Genomic DNA, 23,465 nt, shown 5'->3' with positions numbered 1-23,465 from the left:
TGTGCGTGTGTGTATTATGGAAGTACAGTTGATAGACAAAATCAAGTTGCAATATTTTTATGAGAGACCTCTGCTGGCATGTCCTGTGTGCTATTCATTTCTTCATAAGTGTGTGGATTGTGAAAAATCATGGTGAAATTATTTAAGGGTCCAAGAAATAACTGTCCTCAGGACTGGCAAAAACCCTGTAGCTTCTTGTTTTGATCACAGGCTCATACTGACATTAGAGGAGAACTGGTGTATTAATGTTTAACTTCAGCTGAATCTGTGATTCAGCTAAGATGCTTTTATACATCTTGCAAAAGACTGCCTTACCTGATGTGTGGGTAAAGGTAACAATGACAAAGCTTCATTTCTGTTAAGAGTTCACTGTCCTTAATCTTAAAACCCTTTTACAAACTGTATTGGCAAGGAAAGTGCCTTGTCTTGCACTTCCCACACTAGCAGAGCTTCATTTAGCTCTTAAAACTGGATTATATAGTTTCCTTTTAAAACTAACCTACTAACTAAATGGATTGTCATCAGCTTTGAAGAATATAGTTTTATTCTTGCCAGTGTTAAGACTTGTTCAAAATTAATATAGTTCTGTCCATGCAGAGTGAATAAGCCTGTCCTCTGAACAGATAAGGTTGAGTGAATGATGTCACATTGACATGCAGAGTTGTGTGGTCACGTATTGCAAATTTAATCTCTCCTTTTACCAAATCTAATCTAATGACCAGAGGGTTGGGTAGAAAAGAGGATGAGTAGAGAAACCCAACAAATCATAGAATCATAGAATACTCTTGTTACTCATGGTAATCAGCAGAACTAGAGTGAACTGGACTGAAGAAGTGGTTTAAGTCAGTCTGTCACTCCAGAGTTTTTCCTGCTGATTGACTGAGGCTTCAGTAGTCAAACCTGTTGCACATTGTGACTCAGTGTGCCATGATTGGAAATTGCTCATAATTTGAGAATTATTGAGCAATAAACATACAAACCCACCCTCAAAAAAAGAAATGAAATGGTTCTTGATTTAAACTGAAGTACAGTCTGCACTATTTCGTTTCTGGATTGCATGTGGCATTCTCCTGGTGTACCAAAATTTATACATTGTCCTTGTCTTGTTCATGGTTCTCTTGTTTTGCTCTGTATGAGAGTGCTCCACAGTTGGTGTAAGTGGAGAATGCAACACTCAAGGGTGCATCCATTATTTGTGGAATGGAGAAGCTTTATGCTCCAATGAACTGGAATGTAAATTCTTGTGCCAGTGTTCAAACCCCAAATCTGCTAACGTGACTACACCTGTAGAGAATAGTCTGAGCAGTCTGGTAGCTTGATCAGAAAAACTTAAGTAAGAGTCTGGCTTCTTATCTCAGAAATGTGCAAGTAGATATAACTCTAACTTATTCCTGCCCTCACTATGACTTTAAAGCAGGCTCTACTCTTAATACAAATAACTTTTTATTTTTATTTTCTTTTAGTTTAATTACAGTTTAGAGTTCTGAAGTTTGAATTTGTGTTACTACACTTAAACTATTGTTATGGCTCCTATGGCCGTCAACGTCCAGTGCTAGCTGCCCGTTGAATCTTGTAAAGCCATTTTCAAATGTAAAGCACGACAGTCAAATTTAGTCTAGAAAATGAACAAGCATGAGCTTTTAGCTCATTTTAGTAGCTTAACAGTTTCTTCTATGTTTTTAAAACTATCATAAGCATTCTGCTTCTTTTTCATGAGACTGACTTTGAGAACAATTTCTGTATGCATATACTGGTGTTCCTGTTCAGATGGTGATTTGGGCCTTTCCAGAACTACTTGTCTGCCTTCTGCATGTGAGGCTACATGCTGTGGAAGCCAAAATCGATCCCTTGGTAGCACCAGTCCACTGCTGGACAGATTGTCCAATACAGTAAATATGCTGTTTCCAACCATCAGTTTACAGCTGGTGTTAGCCCTGGGGTTATTGCACTTTTATGTACAGGCACTGCATGTGCAGAGAAAGGTGGTCAGAAAGAGGCTGGTTTTGTCCCAGGAAAGTTAGCAAGCTGTCCTAGGAAATAGTTGATTGGGTTAACGGTTCTTTATACAGTTAATCCTGAGAACATAAATGTTTTATGTGATAGTGCTGAAGTTTTACCTTGTCTCTTGGCACTGCATTAAACTTGTATGATCAATTTACTATATAAATGATGTTAAAATACTAGAGCAGTGCAAGGTGCATATTAACTTGGGGTTAGTATCTCTTGAGAATGTTTCCTCAGTGGCCAGCAGCCACTTCTAATTCCCGGTAGAAGGAACATCTACCAGTGTGACAGAAGTGTTACTAACCAGGAAAGCACTTCTGAAAGTGTGGATAGAAATAATGGCATTACAAGCCAATACTCTAGGAGTCTGAGTTGGGTGTCTTGTGAACATAAAACAATATTTCTAGAGCTCAGCCATCTCATATGCAGTGAACTAAAACATCACTTTGACTTTGTAAAAAGAAGAGAGTCCCTTATTCTTTATAGGTTGGTTCAGTTAACATTAGTTTTGAGTCCACTCTTAGTAGAGTAAGGCCGATGGTAGTTTAAAGGAATACTGAAGTTCAGCTTAAACCTGCAATACAGTTAGCTAAATCATGAAGCAGTAACTTTAACTGGAATGAGAGCTCCAAACGTTTCTATAGCCTTTCTGAACTTTTGATTCTCCTCTTCAACAGGCACTTGTATTACTGTTGTACAGAGCCCATCCACCTCCTAGTTAAGTGCACAGTTCATTCAACAGAAAAATAGAATGGAAGCTGTGGTCTTCAGCTATCTCAAGAGCTGTTGTGAGTCTCATGCTATTGGACTCAGTCCAGGTCATCTACAGCAGCCACTAAATTAACATAAACTGGAGATACTCTTTCCATTAGTTATACTCAATGACATGTACTAGACACCAATACTTGGCATACAGTGCTGCTACCTAAACAAGAGTTTACACAAGCTCTGTAGATTAGACTGCCTTTTAACTACAGCTTATAGTTAAAATGTCTATGCTTGTCAGTTGTTGGAATGTCCATGTATGTGTCCATAAGTAGACTTTTTTTTTTTTTCTGCTTCAGGGGTGGGGAGGGGTTCTCTCTGGTAAGACTCAAGTATCAAAGGAGACTTGGATGTGACAGGACACTAACCCTGTAACATCACTGAATAGTGGGTTAAACAGGGTGCTTGTAAATAGGCAGACTACAGGCTGGCCATTGTGGTAATCTATTCTGATGTTTCTTGGGTTTTGTCATACTAGCTGGGAAAACACTTCAGATCTTTAACATTGAGATGAAAAGTAAAATGAAAGCCCACACGATGGCAGAGGAAGTGATCTTTTGGAAGTGGATATCTGTGAATACAGTTGCGTTGGTGACAGAGACAGCAGTCTACCACTGGAGCATGGAGGGAGAATCGCAACCCCAAAAGATGTTTGATAGGCATGCTAGTCTTGCGGGCTGCCAAATCATCAACTACAGGACAGATGAACACCAAAAATGGCTGCTGCTGATAGGAATTTCAGCACAGGTAAGTTACCTGGAAATAGCATGCAGTGAAAACCAGTGGGAGAGCCCTGGGCCCATTTAATAGCTGCTATAGTTTAACTTTGGTTTCTGTAGACCAAAAATATCTTTTGTGTGGGGATAATGTGCTCTATAATGCAATTAAAGTGTTGGAGGAGGGGATGAGAAATATTTACTGCTTTTTAGTTCACTGTCCCAAAAGTCTTGCAGTAAACATTTGGAGTCTTATCTCTACAGGCTGACCTTTTCTTTGGGCTTTTCTTTTTTTTTTTTCCTAGCAAAATCGTGTGGTTGGTGCAATGCAGCTGTATTCGGTTGATAGAAAAGTCTCCCAGCCTATAGAGGGCCATGCAGCAGCTTTTGCGGAATTCAAAATAGAGGGAAATGCCAAACCTTCTACCCTCTTCTGTTTCGCTGTGAGGAGTCCTGCAGGGGGCAAGGTAAAGTCTGCAGCTGTTTTCCTGTTCTGCTGTATCAGAACTCTGCTAATAGAACTTCAGTGATCACACAACTTAGTGTATGCTCTTGTGAAGAACGGCGTGAGAACCATGTGTGTTGCATATTTGGTCAGCATCCAAATGCTTTCTTTCAATAGGACGAACTTCAAAAAGAGTCTGAGTTGCTTTGATGAAACTTAGACATAAGAACAAATGTAGAAGCAATGAGAACTAAGCTCAGGGTGCTAAAGCATCCGTTTATGCCCATGTGGGTTTTTTGTGTGCATGAAGTCATTAAGCAGCCTCTTACATCTTAAATTCAGTGCAGAAGGAGACTAGAAAAGCCTTAGGTCTGTGGCTAGGTTGTTTGCATCAAACTGAGTAGACTTCAGTAACAGTCTGTGAAGAGCTGAGGTAACACTAAAATGTCTTCAGCTTTCTAGTCTTGTCAACTCATCAACAATTTTGCTGGACAAGTCTCACTCAAAACAACTTGAACAAGTTGTCTTGAATAAAAACATAGTTTGCTTTCATAGGAAGCATTTTTTTTTTAATCTTTTCCTGGTTTTTACTTTATCAAGTTCCAGAAAACTTGTCCCTCTGACAAATATCTGGAGCAGAGCTCCCCAGACTTTGTTCAGGATTGGGCAGGTATTCATCAGCTAAGTGTGGCAGGTGACCGGGTAGCGTATCTGAAGAGAGGAGCTTCTTTCATATGGCTGCACTTGGAGGCAATCTTGTGACATGTACTTTTTTTTATTCCTAGCTACACATAATTGAAGTAGGTCAGCCAGCTACTGGAAATCAGCCATTTGTTAAGAAAGCTGTTGATGTGTTTTTCCCACCTGAAGCACAGACTGACTTTCCTGTGGCAATGCAGGTAAATGTTTGACCCAATGAACTTTATAACCTGGCAAGTAGCTGCCATGTCTATAGTAAAGAATGCTTTCTGCTAAAGCTTTGCTGTCATTCCTTCTAGTTCTGGGAGGGTTCATAGATTTGTGGGAGGTAGCCTGGACACTAAAATGTAACTCAAACAGAAATATATAGCGTGTTCCAGTATTTCTACAGAAATGTCAACTTGAGATTGTATAAAAAAAAGAAAACGAAAACCTCCAACAAAACCCTTAGAAGAAAAACTCAGCAACAACAAAAAAGGGCCTCTAAAAAACTCAATAGTGTCTTTCAGTAGAATGTCTCTAAACATTGCCTTGGCTATTGAACTTCCTACTAATGTTTGGAGTTCTAGATAATAATGTGATGTACCTTCACATGAAAGTGTTATTTCATTACTATAAAGGCCAGTGGAGTGGAGAGTCCCATATCAGCATACCTCCTGTAATATCAACACAGAAAAAGGCAATTGGGACATTAGTAGGAGGTTCTTTAGGAAACGACATAACTGGTTGCCTTGACAGGCCTTAACTTAGCATGTGTGCAGGACTATGAATTGTGCAATTTCTTAGCATGCAACTGCTGACAAGTCTAATAGAGTGACTTTATAAATGAACCAAGAGGTGCTTTAAACTAAGGTAAACAAAGCAAGCTGTCTACATGACAGGATTCATGTGGCTCTCTACTTCAGAGGCTTCATTAAGAAAGCATCTGAAGTGGTGCTTTTGTTTCAAAGTGAAAGTACTTATTTGACTGAAGACCATTTTGGCTTGAAAGCCTTCCCAGCTGAAGTGACTTGACAGGTAAACTGGAGTACTCAGTAGCTGGGCTTGGTTTATATTCTGTTGGTGCTTTGGGTAGGCCTTGTTGGAAAAGAGTTGGATAATCTCATTAACATTTTTGGAACAGAAAATTGTGCTGACATATCTAGGCTAGAATGCAAATTATGTCCAAACTTTCTTCCTTAGCCCTGCTTATTGGGATGAGGAGTATGTCCTTTGCTGCAGATGAATTCTTATTTCCTTTCAGCCTCTCTGTTCAGTGGAGCTGTGGCTCCAAATGACCAACAAAGTTATTCATTGCTCTGAGTCTGTAAGGAAGAAGCCTGAAACTATATTTGTTCTTGGTGTCAGTGCAAAGGCACGTCACTGCAGTACTGGCTTGTGACAAGGCTAAAGGCATCTTACTTAACTGTTACAGTCTTAGTCTTGACTAATAAATCTCTGTCTTTTGTCAGATTGGAATTAAGCATGGTGTTATCTACCTGATCACGAAGTATGGATACATTCACATGTATGACTTGGAGTCTGGAGTGTGCATCTACATGAACCGTATTAGTGCTGATACTATCTTTGTCACAGCTCCTCATGAACCTACCTCAGGCATTATTGGTGTGAATAAAAAAGGCCAGGTAACAAATCCAGCATTCTGGTTTTTAGCCTTCTAAAGCACAGATGGAATGTAGCAAACAGAATGAGTGACTTGATGCAACAAGTGTCATGGAAGGGAGCAAGGAACTATTTAATTAGTCAGGTTTTAACCTCTCATAGTACAGAACTGCTTGGGAGGAAGCTGGGGTTTTTAATGATCTGCTACTTCACTGATGGGCTGCAGAGCCATTTGGTTGCTGTATTTCACAGTAGTTGTGGAAAGGACAGTACTCAGTGTGCCTTTTGTCCTTTTCAGGTGCTTTCTGTATGTGTTGAGGAAGACAACATAGTGAACTACGCTACGAACGTTCTCCAGAATCCCGACTTGGGCCTGCGCATGGCTATACGGAGTAATTTAGCCGGGGCAGAGGAATTATTTGCCAGAAAGTTCAACACACTCTTTGCTCAAGGAAGCTATGCAGATGCTGCTAAAGTAGCTGCATCTGCACCAAAGGTAAATAGCTCCAAGGGTAAATCTTAGGAGTCATAGGGGTTAGGGACTTGCCTTAGCTTACTGGACTTGCTTAGCTCACTTGCTCTTTTCAGTACTTGACATTAAAAAACTGAAGTGCTGCAATACTTGCCTTAGTACTCTGCAGTTTGGCAGTTGTTCTAATATCCTGTATTCTATAAAGAAGCATGTGCTGTACTCATCCAAGCACAGACCGGACTTGCTGTGGCCACTGTCTTCTTCCTAGAATGTCATTGGTTTGAATAAGGTTCACCCTGAAGGCTTAAGAGGAGATGCTTCAGTGTAAAGGTTAACACCTGGGTTTTGACTAATATTATTCCACCTTCATTAATTAAACATTGCTCTTCTCTATCTTGTGTCTCTTCAGGGAATCCTACGTACTAGCGATACAATCAGGAAGTTCCAGAGTGTACCAGCTCAGCCTGGGCAGGCCTCTCCCCTGCTCCAGTACTTTGGAATATTGCTTGACCAGGGGCAGCTGAACAAGTTTGAGTCTCTGGAACTCTGTCGCCCTGTCTTACAGCAGGGCCGCAAGCAGCTTCTGGAGAAGTGGCTGAAGGAAGACAAGGTAGGCTTGATTGTGACACTAGCTTTAATCTTGTTGCCTTGTAACAACTGTGTGAACAATACTTCTGTTGATACTACCACCTGTGGGTTGTTGTGCTTGACAAAATACCACTTTTGACTTCAGCTGGAGTGCTCAGAGGAGCTGGGAGACTTGGTGAAGACAGCTGACCCAACCCTTGCACTCAGTGTCTATCTTCGTGCTAATGTGCCAAACAAAGTGATTCAGTGCTTCGCTGAAACTGGTCAATTCCAGAAAATAGTGCTATATGCTAAAAAGGTAAAGTTGTTTATCACAAACTGTTAGGCTCTATCTTAAGTTGAATGTGTACATTCTCAAGCTATCTTCTGTGAGATAAGTTTAATTCCTGTTACTTAAAACTGATAAGTAGGCAAGATTGAGAAAGAGAGTGTTTTTCTTCATTGTTGTAGTGCAAATCATAGTGTATGACTAAGGTCTGAGCAGTCTGCAAAAAATTAAATTGAGAACATCTGGGATTTTATGAGCTATCAAATTAATGGACTGGCTCAAGCTTATTCTAGAGAATTAAGATAAGAGTCTTCCTAAATTCATGAGACTGTTTTTGACAGATGACAAAACAATTTGCCAGGTGTCCACTTGTAAGGTTAGGACATTACTTGATAGATAGTACCTTAAGACTGTTGAAAGATTTGTCAATTGATTTTTTTTGAATGATTTAGCAGTTTTCTTACCTAGAAAGAGAAAAGCCCTGGCACAAGTTCAGTTGCTAAGTAGGTGAATACTGAATTTCTGTGTCAATAGACAAGCAGTGCTTTTGTCTGAGAATTCCTGGAAGATGGGGGGTTGGGCATAGCAACCTTGCAACAGTTCATACTGCCTGTTAAAGAATCTGAAGACTTAAACAAGTGTAAAGCTTCCCAGACATGCGTGACTGTTTCTGAAATCTCTAGGTTGGCTATACCCCAGACTGGATCTTCTTACTGAGAAGTGTGATGAGAGTCAGTCCAGATCAAGGCCTGCAGTTTTCTCAGATGCTGGTACAGGATGAGGAGCCACTGGCTAACATTAACCAGGTGATGCCTACAACAAGAGTACTGGTCTCTAGACAGAGGTAATAGCGTAGTACCATTCTGGGAACTGGTAAGGCTAGTTCAAGTCTCTAGTTGGCTTGGTTAGAAAAGTGACTAAACTATTCTAGTCACATTTGGTTATGATTAGGTCTTTAGAGGGAAGTGTACTCTCAAGTTCTTGTGAAAGCTTTCTGACTTAATACTGTGATACTCATAGTGAAGCTGCCACAGTCTTAGTCAAAGCAATAGTGTTACTGTCCTACTGATGGCTTTAATGAAGCATACTTTAACTCATATCATGCAGAGTACTTAGAGGAAGATGAACACGTAAATTTAAGTTGAATGCTGGCTGCCAGTGGCCACTTCTGGTTAAATGAACAGAGAAATAAGGCAACAATTTGCATTATTAAATACTTGAAGCTACTTTTAGAAAGTCTTGGCTTTTCTTTTAGCAGCTATCCCAACAAGAGAGAAGGGCTGGGATTTGCATGCTGTGTTATAACTAAAGAGAGTGAGTAGCAAAATCAGGGCAAAACCAAAGGGAATATAGGATTGTAGATGCTGTGACGAGGTGCCTTTCTAGCCTTCTAGCCAGGCCTTTAGTATATACACATAAATGTACATGTGTATATATAGACCTCTTTCTCTAACTTCTCAACAGATTGTGGATGTGTTCATGGAGAACAGTCTTATTCAGCAGTGCACATCATTTCTGTTGGATGCCCTGAAGAATAACCGCCCTGCAGAAGGCCACCTTCAGACTCGTCTCCTGGAAATGAATTTGATTCATGCACCACAGGTAAGACCTCTTAACTTACCTTTTCCAAAAAGTGAAGGGAAGACAGGAGTAGGCTTGCACAAGAATTATGATGCATGATTTTGATATCTAGTAGTTTAGCAACTTTGAAGACTACTAGTGAGTCACTGCTGTGACTCAACTTTTAGGCTGAACTGCTATGATTCTTTTGACAGTCTGAATATGAAATGTAATCTCCTAGGTTGCAGATGCCATTCTTGGAAACCAAATGTTTACACATTATGATCGTGCTCATATTGCCCAGTTGTGTGAAAAGGCAGGCTTGCTCCAGCGAGCTTTGGAACACTACACGGATCTCTATGATATTAAACGTGCTGTTGTTCATACTCACCTCTTGAATCCTGAGGTAAGTCTATTGCACAGAATAAGAAAGTGAAAGCTTAAGTAAAGCAAATGCTCTTTAGCACTTCTTTAGCTGCTAAAATCCCTGCAGCTGCTAGAAGATGGACTGTAGGTACTGAAGTATGACACATAGCTGTGATTCAAGAACACTTGTCCAGTTAATGATTAAACTGTAATCTGTACTTTTGATGGCTTAAATCTGACCTCAGTTTCCTAGGTGGGCCTTTAAAATCTTTGAGTATGCATTTCTGTAGTTATGAAGATGTTGAATGTGTTTAAGCCTTAGGCATTAGCAGATGGAAGACCTCTCTCGTAGCTGGGGTAGAAACTCCAACTAGTTGCCACATTTTAGAAGTCAGTCAAATACTGTATAATTTACTGAGTAAAAATTCTTTCTTTGCAGTGGCTTGTGAACTTCTTTGGCTCCCTCTCAGTTGAAGACTCTGTGGAGTGTTTGCGTGCCATGCTCTCAGCCAACATTAGGCAAAACCTGCAGCTCTGTGTGCAAGTTGCTTCTAAATACCATGAGCAGCTTGGTACCCAGTCTCTCGTGGAGCTTTTTGAATCTTTCAAAAGCTATGAAGGTACAGTATTAGAGGGAAGCAGCTTACTTAGAAGCATTACTTGATTGAAGCTAATAGTAAGGATTGTAGCTTTTATAGGAGAGGTACTTGTCACTTGTCCTAAGGTGGCTGCACCTTAGGATGCATTTACTGAAGTGAGCTCATCACGGTGAGTTCCAGGGGTAGCTTGTTCTTGACAGTTTCTTAACCCTCCTGAGTAAAGATAAGAAAGAAAGGTGAAACCTGAAATAAGGGGAAAAATCCTTATGACTTATGCAGTTGAATGGAAGCTACTCTCCCAGCAGGGTTGAAATAAGTCGCAAGCTGAAGCCTGTACAGTCTGCATTTGCTTCACTTACTCTTCTAACTGTGTTTAAAAACATGACTCTTTCTAGGACTGTTCTATTTCTTGGGCTCCATTGTAAACTTCAGCCAGGATCCAGATGTTCACTTCAAGTACATCCAGGCAGCTTGCAAGACTGGTCAGATAAAGGAAGTGGAAAGAATCTGCCGTGAAAGTAACTGCTACAACCCAGAACGGGTGAAGAACTTTCTGAAGGTAAATATTCTGTCCAGTAGATTGAGCAGTTCTCTGTATGTTTTGCTTAACAGCAGAACTAGGGCCTTACAATGGAGGGAAATACCAACTCGAGGTTTAGCTGGCATGGCTGTGAGTAGTCTACTGTGTAGCTGGAATAGGAGCCTGATCCTATTCCAGGCATATAATAGGCTTCCTCTGGGAAAATAAACCCAAATTCACCATTCCTTTAAAACTAGCCTGCATGATATAACTTGTACCGAACTTGAGAATATGTTGTCATCTAAAAAAATAGGCGAATTCAGTCTGGCAGAAGGCAAGAATATGTTGAAGTATTCAGCAGGAGCTTTATCAAGGCAAGACAAAGCTCATTAAAACTGGAATCAACCTGTATTACAATGCTTTGCATGCTTTGTAACTGATAAAATAGGATTTTAGTGCCACTTCATTTTGTATTGTTAAGTTCTTGGCCCAGCAACTGTCTGAGTTGGTATGTGAATTGATAGTAATTTTGAAGCTAGAGATGTAGGCCTAATGCGGCACTTCATGAAAAGCCTAAACTTAAAACTCAGCTGAAAGACGGACTGCAGGGTAATCATAGTGGGTAACTTGCTTTTGAAGCCAGTTGTCTGCTTGGCAGTCTTGAATTTGAATGTAATGTGACTTTCAGTGCTAAGGGAACTTGGTCAGACTTTCCTGCTTTGAAAACACTTCAGCAGATGGTGGTTGGTTACTTTTGTTCTTTGTACACAATACAGGAGGCAAAACTCACAGACCAGCTTCCTCTGATCATTGTCTGTGATCGATTTGATTTTGTTCATGACCTGGTCCTGTACTTATATCGCAATAACCTGCAGAAGTATATAGAGATTTACGTACAGAAGGTAAGGAGGATCCAGTCTTAAGCTCTTGCTCTTTCCTTCCTTAGAAGGAGTTTAACTTTTAGTAAACTAAAGCAGATCTGCTGCATCCTTTTTTTTTTCTTTTTTTTTTTTATGCTCATACACCATGCAGAGCCTTTTGTCTATTACAAACGTGTAAGTGTGATTTTTTCCTGGTATGTCTATACAAACGTGTTAGTAACTTAAAATTCTCTGCTCTAAAGCATAGTTTAAATTGCTAACTAGAAATTGCCCTTGTGGAAGACTGGGGGTGAGTTATTTGTAGTTCTAATAACTAATTCTAATGATGGTGGCTTATTCTAGGTGAATCCTAGCCGTATACCAGCAGTGGTTGGAGGGCTTCTTGATGTGGATTGTTCTGAAGATGTCATTAAGAACTTGATCATGGTGGTTAGAGGCCAGTTCTCAACAGATGAGCTGGTGGCTGAAGTGGAGAAAAGAAATCGGTAACACTAATATATCTGTAGACACCAGTGTTGGGCTTTCATGACCCTGCTGTACACCCAAGTTGGATTGGATGAAGTTTTGTTGAATGATACAATGCTAATATTGTGTTATTTTCCTTTATAGAAAAGCAGCTTTGATTTGTTAGTCACTCTTGATTATTTGGGCCATATAGGAGTGCCCGACAGCACTGCATGATGGATAACATGACTTTTGAACACTTCCTGTACAACCAACCATGGGATGTGCCTTTGGAGTAAATCTGAATAAAACTGTCTTAACAGTCATCTTGTAGGCACACAGTAGCTTGTGTAATTAGCTTGTAGTTACCTGTAAAATGAACAAATAGCTTTAAGTATGAAGAGCCAGCTCATAGAACAACTGAAAGACTACAAAATTAGGGGCATCTGCAGCCTCCCCTGATGGGAAACTGCAGATCTGCCCTCCATTCATCTAGGACTTGTTAAAAACAACTGGCTGGTCTTTGCTTTTAAGTCTAACCAGCAGACTTTCTTGATGGGAAAGCCAGGTATTAATGTGTAGCTGTCAAGCGTACCTCACTGACTTATAAATCTAAAATGTTTATTTCTTCAAAGGCTTAAGCTGCTGCTGCCATGGCTTGAATCAAGGATTCATGAAGGCTGTGAAGAACCTGCGACTCATAATGCCTTGGCTAAAATCTACATTGACAGTAATAATAACCCGGAGCGGTTCCTTCGTGAGAATCCTTACTATGACAGCCGTGTAGTTGGCAAATATTGTGAAAAGAGGGACCCTCATCTGGCCTGCGTTGCTTATGAGAGAGGGCAATGTGATCTGGAACTCATAAAGGTTAGAAAATCTGCATTTATAAACATGTTAAAGAACTACTTGCTGCCTGAAATGGAATCCTAGCTGGCTATTTGTCTAACATTGCAGAATCCTGTCTCGTATTCTCAGGAGTTGAGGTAGAATCATAAATCATAGAATAGTTAGAGTTGGAAAGGACCTCAAGATCATCTAGTTCCAACCCCCCTGCCATGGGCAGGGACACCTCACACTAAGCCATCCCACACAAGGCCTCATCCAACCTGGCCTTGAACACCGCCAGGGATGGAGCACTCACAACCTCCCTGGGCAAACGATTCCAGTGCCTCACCACCCTAACAGGAAAGAACTTCCTCCTTATATCCAATCTAAACTTCCCCTGTTTAAGTTTGAACCCGTTACCCCTTGTCCTGTCACTACAGTCCCTGACGAAGAGTCCCTCCCCAGCATCCCTATAGGCCCCCTTCAGATACTGGAAGGCTGCTATGAGGTCTCCACGCAGCCTTCTCTTCTCCAGGCTGAACAGCCCCAACTTCCTCAGCCTGTCTTCACAGGGGAGGTGCTCCAGTCCCCTGATCATCCTTGTGGCCCTCCTCTGGACTTGTTCCAACAGTTCCATGTCCTTTTTATGTTGAGGACACCAGAACTGCACACAATACTCCAGGTGAGGTCTCACAGGAGCAGAGTAGAGGGGCAGGATCACCTCCTTCGACCTGCTGGTCACGCTCCTTTTGATGCAGCCCAGGATACAGTTGGCTTTCTCGGCTGCAAGGGCACACTGATGGCTCATGTTCATTTTCTCATCGACCAGCACCCCCAAGTCCTTCTCTGCAGGGCTGCTCTGAATCTCTTCTTTGCCCAGTCTGTAGCTGTGCCTGGGATTGCTCCAACCCAGGTGTAGGACCTTGCACTTGTCGTGGTTGAACTTCATAAGGTTGGCATCAGCCCACCTTACAAGCGTGTCAAGGTCCCTCTGGATGGCATCCCTTCCCTCCAGCATATCAACCGAACCACACAGCTTGGTGTCATCAGCAAACTTGCTGAGGGCGCATTCAATCCCACTGTCCATGTCACTGACAAAGATGTTAAACAAGACCGGTCCCAACACCGATCCCTGAGGGACACCACTTGTTACTGGTCTCCAGACGGACATCGAGCCATTGACCACAAGTCTTTGTGTGCGGCCGTCCAGCCAGTTCTTTATCCACCGAGTTGTCCATCCATCAAATTGATATCTCTCCAATTTAAAGAGAAGGATGTTGTGTGGGACAGTGTCAAACGCTTTGCAGAAGTCCAGGTGGATGACATCAACTGCTTTACCCTTATCCATCAATTCTGTAGCCCCATCATAGAAGGCCACCAAATTGGTCAGGCAGGATTTCCCCTTAGTGAAGCCATGCTGGCTGTCACCAAGCACCTTGTTGTTTTTCATGTGCCTTAGCATGCCTTCCAGGAGAATGTGCTCCAAGATTTTACCAGGCACAGAGGTGAGACTGGTCTGTAATTCCCCGGGTCTTCCATTTTCCCCTTGAAAATGGGGGTTATATTTCCCTTTTTCCAGTCATCGGGAGCTTCACCTGACTGCCATGATTTTTCAAATATGATGGCCAGTGGCTTAGCAACTTCATTCGCCAGCTCCTTCAGGACCCGCGGATGGATTCCATCAGGTCCCACAGACTTGTGCGAGTTCGGATTTTTAAGATGGTCTCGAACCAGATCCTCTTGTACAATGAGCCCAAGGTCTTCATTCTCACAGTCCCTGTGTCTACCTTCTAAGAGCTGGGTGGTGCAGTCAGAGCCTTTGCCAGTGAGGACCGAGGTGAAGAACTCATTCAGAACCTCAGCCTTCTCCAAATCCTGTGTAGCCAGTTCTCCCGAAAGCTTCCTCAGGGGGCCTATTTTGTCCCTAGTCTGTTTTTTGTTTGCTACGTACCTGTAGAATCCCTTCCTGTTATCCTTAACATCCCTGGCTAGGTTTAATTCTAACTGGGCCTTAGCCTTCCTAACCTGGTCCCTAGCTTCCCGGACAACATCCCTGTACTCTACCCAGGCCCCTTGTCCTTGCTTCCATTTTTTTATAAGCCTCATTTTTCCTTTGAATTTTCCTCAGCATCTCCTTATCCATCCAAGGAGGTCTCCTGACCCTCCTGCCACACTCCCTTCTAGTTGGGATGCAGCACTCCTGAGATTGTAGCAGGTGATCCTTGAATATCAACCAAGAGTCTTGGGCCCCCCTGCCCTCCAGGGCTATATCCCATGGAACCTTACTAAGCAGGCTCCTGAAGAGGCCAAAGTCTGTTCTATTGAAGTCCAGGGCAGTGAGCTTGCTACATGCTCTTCTTACTGTCCTGGGGATCTCAAATTCGACCATGTCATGATCGCTGCATCCAAGGCTGCCCTGGAGCACCACATTCTCAACGAGCCCTTCCCTGTTGGTGAGCACAGGGTCAAGCATGGCACCTTTCCTTGTTGGCTCCTCTATTACTTGCAGAAGGAAGTTATCTTCCACACAATCGAGGAACCTCCTGGATTGCTTGTGCCGTGCAGTGCCATCGTTCCAACAGATGTCAGGGTGGTTGAAATCCCCCATGAGAATGAGGGCCTGCGAGCGTGAGGCTTTTCCTATCTGTCTGTAGAGTGCTTCATCCACAGGTTCTCCTTGATCAGGCGGTCTGTAACAGATTCCCACAGTAATGTCTCCCACGGCTGTTTTCCCTTTAACCCTGACCCACAAACTCTCTGTAAACTGCTCACCTGCCCCCAGACAGAGTTCCATACTCTCCAGCCTATTCCTAGACAGGTTCTTTTATATGGAGACAGTAATTTTTATGTTGATCAGAACTTCTATGCTTTGTGTCCAAACTAAAATTGTTTAACTCTGCACCTTTAAGGTACCATTCATGTTTTTCATCCACTGATTCTGCTCAAAACCTAAATAGTTTACTGGGCTCAGGTAATGAACATGCCTACTGTTAAAACTTTGTTAATTTGTGTTCTTTTTTGAGCCTTGAGCACTTGATCAGCAGAAGGGACCTGCCTGACTCTACAGTGGGGGAAAAAGCTTCCCTGAAACTAGAATGGGACTTGTAATTTTCCCTTACTGTGGCTGACCCTTAGATTGCTCCATTATTTAACTAGAATAAGGAAAATAAATGTTGACAGTCAAACTACAAGGACTTACTCTGATAGCATTCCTCTGCTATCTTAAGCTTGTTGATTCTCAGAACCTCCCTCAGAAGTTCAGGGGCAAGTGAAATTCCCAGGGTTCTCCAAACACATCCTAGCCTCATACTGAACACCAGAGCTTAATGCCAGACTGTAGTGTTTGTGACTGTTGAGAAAGAAAACATTCTCCTCCTCCTACCTGCATTTCCACACTAGTATGTGCAAAGAATGTCAGCTGTGTGGGTGTAAGAACTAGCAATTTTGTCCTGTTTGAAAGGAAATAAATGCTGTTCCCTGGCAAGGCCTATGCTGTGAGTGTTAGAATGGTGGTATAATCGAGGCTTGGTGCTGAAAGTGGATGACTTTCCAGCCTGAAGCATTTATTTTTGAAGTAATATCTTCTTTGTAGCTGTAAAAAGAAATGGCTAGCTATGCATGGCTCTTATTTTGGGATATGAAGGTGGCTCTGAGGTTCTTTTTTTTACTAGGAAACATTGCTAGGATAAGCTTTAACTTTCTGGTTAATCATAAAAACCTGTCAGTACCAGTTTCTTCCTTGAACTGATATTCTGAGCAGGTGTTTCTGGTTATGAAAAGATTATCCTCCTGCAAGAATTTTTCTTCAGACTTTGTTGCTTCTTAAAGGGCTCAACTGCTGCAACTAGTATGTGTACAACATAAAGCAAAATTGTGCTACTACTGATTTGCTGACAGCAAAATATTTGAGATTCCAGGAGCTAATTTGGAAACTAACAAAACATGTCCTATTGGTAGAAAATCAAGTAGGCCTTCAGGTTTCTACTCTTCTAGTTGAATAATTGAAGCTAGTGGTACTAATAGGATCATAACTCGTAACTCTTCCTTGCTGCACTACTATAAGAGATTTCACATTTATTCTCTGCCCTTAACATTTTAACAGAGGAATATAAGCCACTTGCTACTCCGAACACTTCTAGTGTAAAGCTAATGACACCAAACCTGTAGCCTATTTCTAGCTTTAAGCAGCAGCACTATTCCTCAGTTCACTACTTAATAACACTGCCGAGGCAAGTGGCTCCCTTTTTAGATTTAAAACTGAAGTTCTTCAGGCTTCTGCAGGTCTTCACTTCAGACAGAAGCAAATAGTTACTGTGAAGCCACTGTCACAGTATTTTGTGTCGGGCAAAACCAAGAGAAGCTATAGAAATTCTGCTGGAGACCTTCTCCATGAGCCTTCCAGATCAGAGGTTGGGTAAGAACCTGTCTGTAACATTTAGCATTGGTCAGTAATTAGTTCTAGTCAGTCTTCTAGACTGTCTGATTCATAGCTAGCTAAATATGTCTTGTACTGACTCTTCACATTAATGCTAATGTTTGTAACTCCTCCTTCAGGTCTGCAATGAGAACTCACTGTTTAAGAGTGAGGCTCGCTATCTGGTGCGCAGGAAGGATCCTGAGCTGTGGGCAAATGTTCTGGAAGAAAACAACCCATTCAGGCGGCAGCTTATTGACCAGGTACAGCATGAAGGCTGAACTTTCAGTTCAGGATGTCTAAGAAACATTATGGAGCGCTAAAGTAACTGTCTTATTCAGCAAGGTTTCCAGAGGCACCATCTCAACCATACAGAAATTTGTAACAGTGTGAATGGCAGGTACTAATTCTAACCTTCATGGTCAGAAAATTTAGTTATCAGTAAGATATTTTCTGTCCTGTGGACTGACCTATGTCTAGTGAATTTGCTCCATGTACAGACCCAGGGTGTGACTTTAATAGCTGTATCCAGTGTAGAAGTGGCTCTTTCTTGCTGTCTGTGATGAAATATTCTGAAGTTCTGTAGCCTTAATTAGTGGTTCACTAGAATAGGTTGGCAAATTTCTCATTTGTGGAAAATACTTATTCTTTCCTGCTTTCAAAACCAGGTTGTCCAAACGGCTTTATCAGAGACACAGGATCCAGAGGAGGTTTCTGTAACTGTGAAAGCTTTCATGACTGCTGACCTGCCTAATGAATTGATTGAGTTACTGGAAAAAATTGTCTTGGATAATTCTGTATTCAGTGAACACAGGTAAGAAGAAAGCTTTATCCACAAGTTTAGTCTATTAAGTGCCTTTTTTTAAGGTTGAAGTGACCTGAGTTATTAGTAGGTCTCTTGGTTGTAAGACCTAAGCACTCTTAAATGTGTGTAATCAGGTGAAAAAGCAGAAAAAGTGCTCTGTGCTTTAAGAACAGAGCTAGTTCACACCATGCAGTTAGCAGTGACATGTTGAGAAAACATTTGATAATGGTAAGCAATTTTTCTGAAGGCAAGTACTGGTGGTTCTCAATCTGGGGATGAAAGGTGGTTGCTAGTGACAGCGAGCGGGTGTATTTTTTGCATGTACAATATATATCACTCAGGCAGGTGTTACCTGCAGTGCTTATAGCCCATGCCTTCTGTTAACTGAAGGAATCTCCAGAATCTGCTGATCCTGACTGCCATTAAGGCTGACCGCACTCGTGTGATGGAATACATCAATCGGCTGGATAACTATGATGCCCCAGATATTGCAAACATTGCCATCAGTAATGAGCTATATGAAGAAGCCTTTGCTATATTCAGAAAATTTGATGTTAATACTTCAGCAATTCAGGTGAGGTTGGTTTCTGTGTGAAGGTATAGAATGTCAGTAATAGAATGCTAAGTATACTGTTATTGATTCTCGGGGAGTGATCATCACTTAAATCATTAAGACTTGAGAGTACAGATCATGTGTGATACCAAGTTGCAGGGAGAAGTGGGATTATATACAAAGAATAGCAAAAAAGGACAAAGTAAGACTTCAGAGGCTGATCTGGTCAAAATAATAAAAAGCTTTTGGGGTTTTGCACTTACATGCTTGAGGTATGTGCACTGCATTTGATTCAGAGTGACTGCCTTGGAGACTCATACCTGAAAGGTGCAGGAGAAGCAAATGCTACTAGGCATTGTGTTCAGGCCACCAATACTGACTCCTGTAAGGTAGAGGAGAAATCAGTAGCAGTAAGAGTCTTACTCTTGCTGCCTCTACTTCACTGGACAGAAATGGTTGTTCTAAAAGCAGTTAGCTTCACATTGCTTACACAGAACAGTGTATACACATGAAGGAAGAGTTCTGTTAGAAAGGACAATGTTATGAAGCTTTGATTTTTAACTTGCAACTTCAATTTCAAACAGGTGCTGATTGAGCACATTGGCAACTTGGACCGTGCTTATGAATTTGCAGAGCGGTGTAATGAACCAGCAGTATGGAGCCAGCTAGCCAGAGCACAGCTCCAGAAGGACTTGGTGAAAGAAGCCATTGACTCCTATATAAAGGCAGATGATCCATCTGCCTACATGGAAGTTGTTCAAGCAGCAAATAGAAATGGTAAGGCAAAGCATCCTCAAACTTAAGATTGATATGGGCTGGGTTATTGCATCTACATAAAGTAGCAGGGATTCTTGAGGCATACAAAGCCTGTTTCAGAGGAAATGGGAACAGTGAGTGCGTGGAATCAATGAGTCAATGTTTAGTGAAATTCCTGTCAACAAGCTTGTCTGTGTTGCTATGCCAAAGATAGACTTTCCTGTGGAGATAATTTGGACTGGTATTACCTAAAATATTGCCAAGTGCAATGTATTTATTTAGCTGTATGTGGCAGAATCTCTTGCCAGCTGGATTGTAGAATAATTGCAAGGAGTTCAGCCTTATGTGAAGGTGACTTGGTGCTTAGCAGGGAATTCTGTAACTCAAATGCAAATGGCTTAGTGTCATGATGGAGGAAGTTCTTGAGGCTACTAGTAAAAGCTATTCTTAAGGTGGGCAAGGTGAGCAATATACAGAATGACTAAATAGAGGACCTTAAATATCTTTTCTCTCTTCAAGATAACTGGGAGGATCTTGTCAAGTTCTTGCAGATGGCCAGGAAGAAGGCTAGAGAGTCCTATGTAGAGACAGAACTTATTTTTGCTTTGGCAAAAACTAATCGTCTGTCAGAACTAGAAGAGTTCATTAGTGGCCCTAATAATGCCCATATACAACAGGTATGTCTTAATCCACAAGAACCATATATGATGCTACATAGCTAATTTGATTCTTGCTGTTACCTTTGTTTACCTTGAAATTCTAATCCAGGTTGGTGATCGCTGTTATGAAGAGGGGATGTATGAGGCTGCAAAACTACTCTATAACAATGTGTCTAACTTTGCTCGCCTGGCATCTACCTTGGTGCACCTCGGAGAGTATCAGGCAGCAGTGGACAGCGGCCGCAAAGCCAATAGCACAAGGACATGGAAAGAGGTATCTTAAACCCAAGTTGATTACTAGCCTTCAGAAATGTGCTTTATTGTTGCTTCTGAGCATCCTGCTTTAGTTCTGATAGTAGCTTGCTAACTGTTTCTGGCTATAGAGTATGTCTGTAGCTTTATAAGCTGTAATTTCACCCAAGATGATAAAGTGGAATTTCAAAACAATGCAAAATTGGAGACTTCAATTCCAGAACAAGCATTATGGAAATACCAACTTGGAACTGTACGTAAGCCTCAAATTTGGTAAAGCTTTGCTAGTAAAGTTTCTCTTTAATATAAGGAGATAAAGCATTGCTGTGTTCTGCTGTTAACTAACTATTGCTAACTCTTATTACAGGTGTGCTTCGCCTGTGTAGATGGAGAAGAATTCCGCTTGGCACAGATTGGTGGTTTACACATAGTCATCCATGCTGATGAACTTGAAGAGCTGATCAGCTACTATCAGGTTAGACTACTGTAAAATCCTAGATAGTCTCTAGATAGCATGCTTGTGTCTGCTGCTGAAGTGGTCACAGATAACACCAGTACTCTGTGGGGCTGATCTTTAAATTCATTCTTCCTTCACCTCCATTTCTTAATAGCTGCGTGCAGTTTTTTCTGTAATGAATGGAAGGGTGATGGTTTTCACTGTCCCATCTTTTACAATTCTGTTTTCTCACTGGAATAATGTCTTAGAAATCTAAGCACTCTCATTTGGAGAGGAAAAAAAAAAGCATGTTGAATGTAATATGCATTTTAGTGAGCTTTAAGTGCCAGTTGGTCATGAATTTGCAATTAATCCTTGTTTTCCAAACATCCAGGATCGTGGGTATTTCGAAGAACTGATTGGCCTTTTGGAAGCTGCTCTGGGCCTAGAGCGTGCTCACATGGGCATGTTTACTGAACTTGCCATCTTATACTCCAAATTCAAGCCTCAGAAAATGAGGGAACATCTGGAGCTCTTTTGGTCTAGAGTTAATATTCCAAAGGTATGCAGTAAGGTAGCTAGACTGCAAGTGAAGGTGGGAAGCTGTCAGTGAATCAAGCTGATGCTTTTTGTTTTTATTAGGTGCTCAGAGCTGCAGAACAGGCTCATCTCTGGGCAGAACTTGTATTCCTCTATGACAAATATGAGGAGTATGACAATGCAATAATCACTATGATGAATCATCCCACTGATGCCTGGAAAGAAGGACAGTTTAAAGACATAATTGCCAAGGTAAGTAACTAGTTAACTGAAAGTGCTGAAAGCTTCTTTCAGAATTGAGGCAGAAATGCACAACAGAATTGCTATTTTGAGAATGAGTTTGCTTAAGCTACTGCTCTGTTTTCCAGCTGTGCTTAAACCAACTTCCCATCAGTTTACCACAATAATTAATCTAATCTTATATCCTTCATTTTCTGATGTGCAGCACATTTTGTTGAGTGGCAGCAGCAAGCACAGAATGTTTTCAGAGACTGCTCAGGATCATAGGTCACAAGCAAGAGGCATAACCTCGTTAATACCTTTGAGCTGACTGCTGGCGTAGTCTGAGGCTGTAACTGTTTTTGAAAGATCTCTGCAAATATTTCCAGCTGCTTCAGTGTGAGAATTGTGGTCTCATGAATACCGCAGAGAATAGCGAATGATGGATAGTTTAGACAAGATTTGAGACTGAATGCATTGTTATTGGTCTTAAGGGTTTCAAGGCAACAGCATAGACTGGTTAAAGCTACAGCTTGTGTGGAAGTGCTAACTACTGTTTATCCACATCAGGTTGCCAATGTGGAGCTGTACTACAAAGCCTTGCAGTTCTACTTAGACTACAAACCTCTGCTGATCAATGATCTCCTGCTTGTATTATCTCCACGACTGGATCACACCAGGACAGTCAATTTTTTCTCAAAGGTGAGTTTGGGAGTTGGTAGACGAACAAGAAATCCTCTTGCTGGTGTTAAGTCTCTGGCTGGAAAAAAGGGTTGACATCTGTCCTAGGTAGCTTTGCCTTCAGTACAAAGGACTGAGAAGCAACCTGATCCTGGTTTGATATGGGAAACACTGCAAGAGGTTGTGTAACTGGCATAGAGGGCTGTTTTATTTTACTTCTAGCAATACAAGATGTGTTGGAGGCTTGTGACAGTAAGCACAAACTCTTGCAATAGCAAGTGGGAATCTGTTTCAGGAATAAGTGTCATAGGATCATAGAATGGTTTGGGTTGGTACACTCATATTAGAAACCTCTTAATTCCAGGTTAATCAGCTACTTTTAGTAAAGCCTTATCTACGTTCAGTCCAGAACCACAACAACAAAGGAGTTAACGAAGCTCTAAACAACCTTTTAACAGAGGAGGAAGATTTCCAGGTGAGCCCCACAAAGTAGATTGCTAGGCCTGAGGGATGCTTCTCTTTCTCCAACAACAAAGCAAAGGCCATAGCTTGGTTATTCCCGAGCTGACACAGTAATTCTTTTGAGTAGAAGACAACTTCTGCAATACAGTGGGAGTGGGGGTGGAATTGGGTCCTTTGCAGATAGGAGTCTTGAGACACTGATTTGCAAACAGAGCAGGTGCCAGAGTTGTTTTCCTCAGAACAGACTTCACAAAGGTCAGTGTCTGTACTCCTCTGGGCAGTGCTTCTGCAAACAGATCTGCTTCTCACCCAACTGGCTGCTATTTGGAAGATGCTTTGTCTTCTTAAGGTAGCTAGCTTCTCTGTTCTATGAAGTGGAGTCAGTAAGACCAAGTTAACATCTTGCTTTGCTAAAAATCATCTTTTGGAGAGATGTATGAGATACACAGAGTAAACAAGCTGTTGCCATAGTATCAACATCCAGCTGTCAGAACCTATAAACACTTGTGCACCATGCTTAGATGCTTTCTACTGTAGTTCTTGTCTGCTACTATCTGGAAGCATGTGTAACAACTTTCTCTCAAACAGGGTTTGAGAGCTTCCATTGATGCCTATGATAACTTTGATAACATAACGTTGGCTCAACGTCTGGAAAAGCATGAACTAATTGAATTTAGGCGTATTGCAGCATACTTGTATAAGGGTAACAACCGCTGGAAGCAGAGTGTGGAGCTGTGCAAGAAAGACCGTCTGTATAAGGTGAGTTAATGCATCCTTTCTCCCTGATGATCAAACAAGTCTGAGCTATGAAGCATACATCTTCTGGATACTAAACGTGTTTTGCTAGTTTCAGGTTTGGAGTTCTAATTTGTCTTTGCTCTTCACTTAAGGAAAGACTTTTAGAGCAGAAGTGTTTGTAATTTCTAATGTA

At 41.5% G+C, this 23,465-nt stretch overlaps 1 protein-coding gene across 2 annotated transcripts in view; it reads left to right on the top strand.

The window, feature by feature from the left end:
• Positions 1–23,465, top strand: part of CLTCL1 (clathrin heavy chain like 1) — a 38,590-nt gene that overhangs the window by 9,432 nt on the left and 5,693 nt on the right. For both annotated transcript variants that reach the window (XM_065693161.1, XM_065693160.1), the window contains exons 3-29: positions 3,248–3,516; positions 3,791–3,952; positions 4,716–4,829; positions 6,081–6,254; positions 6,530–6,727; positions 7,113–7,313; positions 7,437–7,589; positions 8,243–8,365; positions 9,024–9,161; positions 9,361–9,525; positions 9,925–10,105; positions 10,480–10,643; positions 11,381–11,506; positions 11,828–11,970; positions 12,565–12,799; positions 17,312–17,434; positions 17,840–17,985; positions 18,367–18,550; positions 19,114–19,306; positions 19,805–19,962; positions 20,054–20,218; positions 20,564–20,671; positions 21,027–21,194; positions 21,275–21,424; positions 21,962–22,093; positions 22,437–22,547; positions 23,123–23,293. In XM_065693161.1, the coding sequence (XP_065549233.1) occupies positions 3,248–3,516; positions 3,791–3,952; positions 4,716–4,829; positions 6,081–6,254; positions 6,530–6,727; positions 7,113–7,313; positions 7,437–7,589; positions 8,243–8,365; positions 9,024–9,161; positions 9,361–9,525; positions 9,925–10,105; positions 10,480–10,643; positions 11,381–11,506; positions 11,828–11,970; positions 12,565–12,799; positions 17,312–17,434; positions 17,840–17,985; positions 18,367–18,550; positions 19,114–19,306; positions 19,805–19,962; positions 20,054–20,218; positions 20,564–20,671; positions 21,027–21,194; positions 21,275–21,424; positions 21,962–22,093; positions 22,437–22,547; positions 23,123–23,293 (4,355 nt within the window). The remainder of the gene's footprint in view (positions 1–3,247; positions 3,517–3,790; positions 3,953–4,715; positions 4,830–6,080; positions 6,255–6,529; positions 6,728–7,112; positions 7,314–7,436; positions 7,590–8,242; positions 8,366–9,023; positions 9,162–9,360; positions 9,526–9,924; positions 10,106–10,479; positions 10,644–11,380; positions 11,507–11,827; positions 11,971–12,564; positions 12,800–17,311; positions 17,435–17,839; positions 17,986–18,366; positions 18,551–19,113; positions 19,307–19,804; positions 19,963–20,053; positions 20,219–20,563; positions 20,672–21,026; positions 21,195–21,274; positions 21,425–21,961; positions 22,094–22,436; positions 22,548–23,122; positions 23,294–23,465) is intronic.

This window comes from Lathamus discolor, chromosome 12 (assembly GCF_037157495.1).
Source record: "Lathamus discolor isolate bLatDis1 chromosome 12, bLatDis1.hap1, whole genome shotgun sequence".
In the NCBI taxonomy this organism is placed as follows: Eukaryota; Metazoa; Chordata; class Aves; order Psittaciformes; family Psittacidae; genus Lathamus; species Lathamus discolor.
This window is presented reverse-complemented; position numbering and strand designations above follow the sequence as displayed.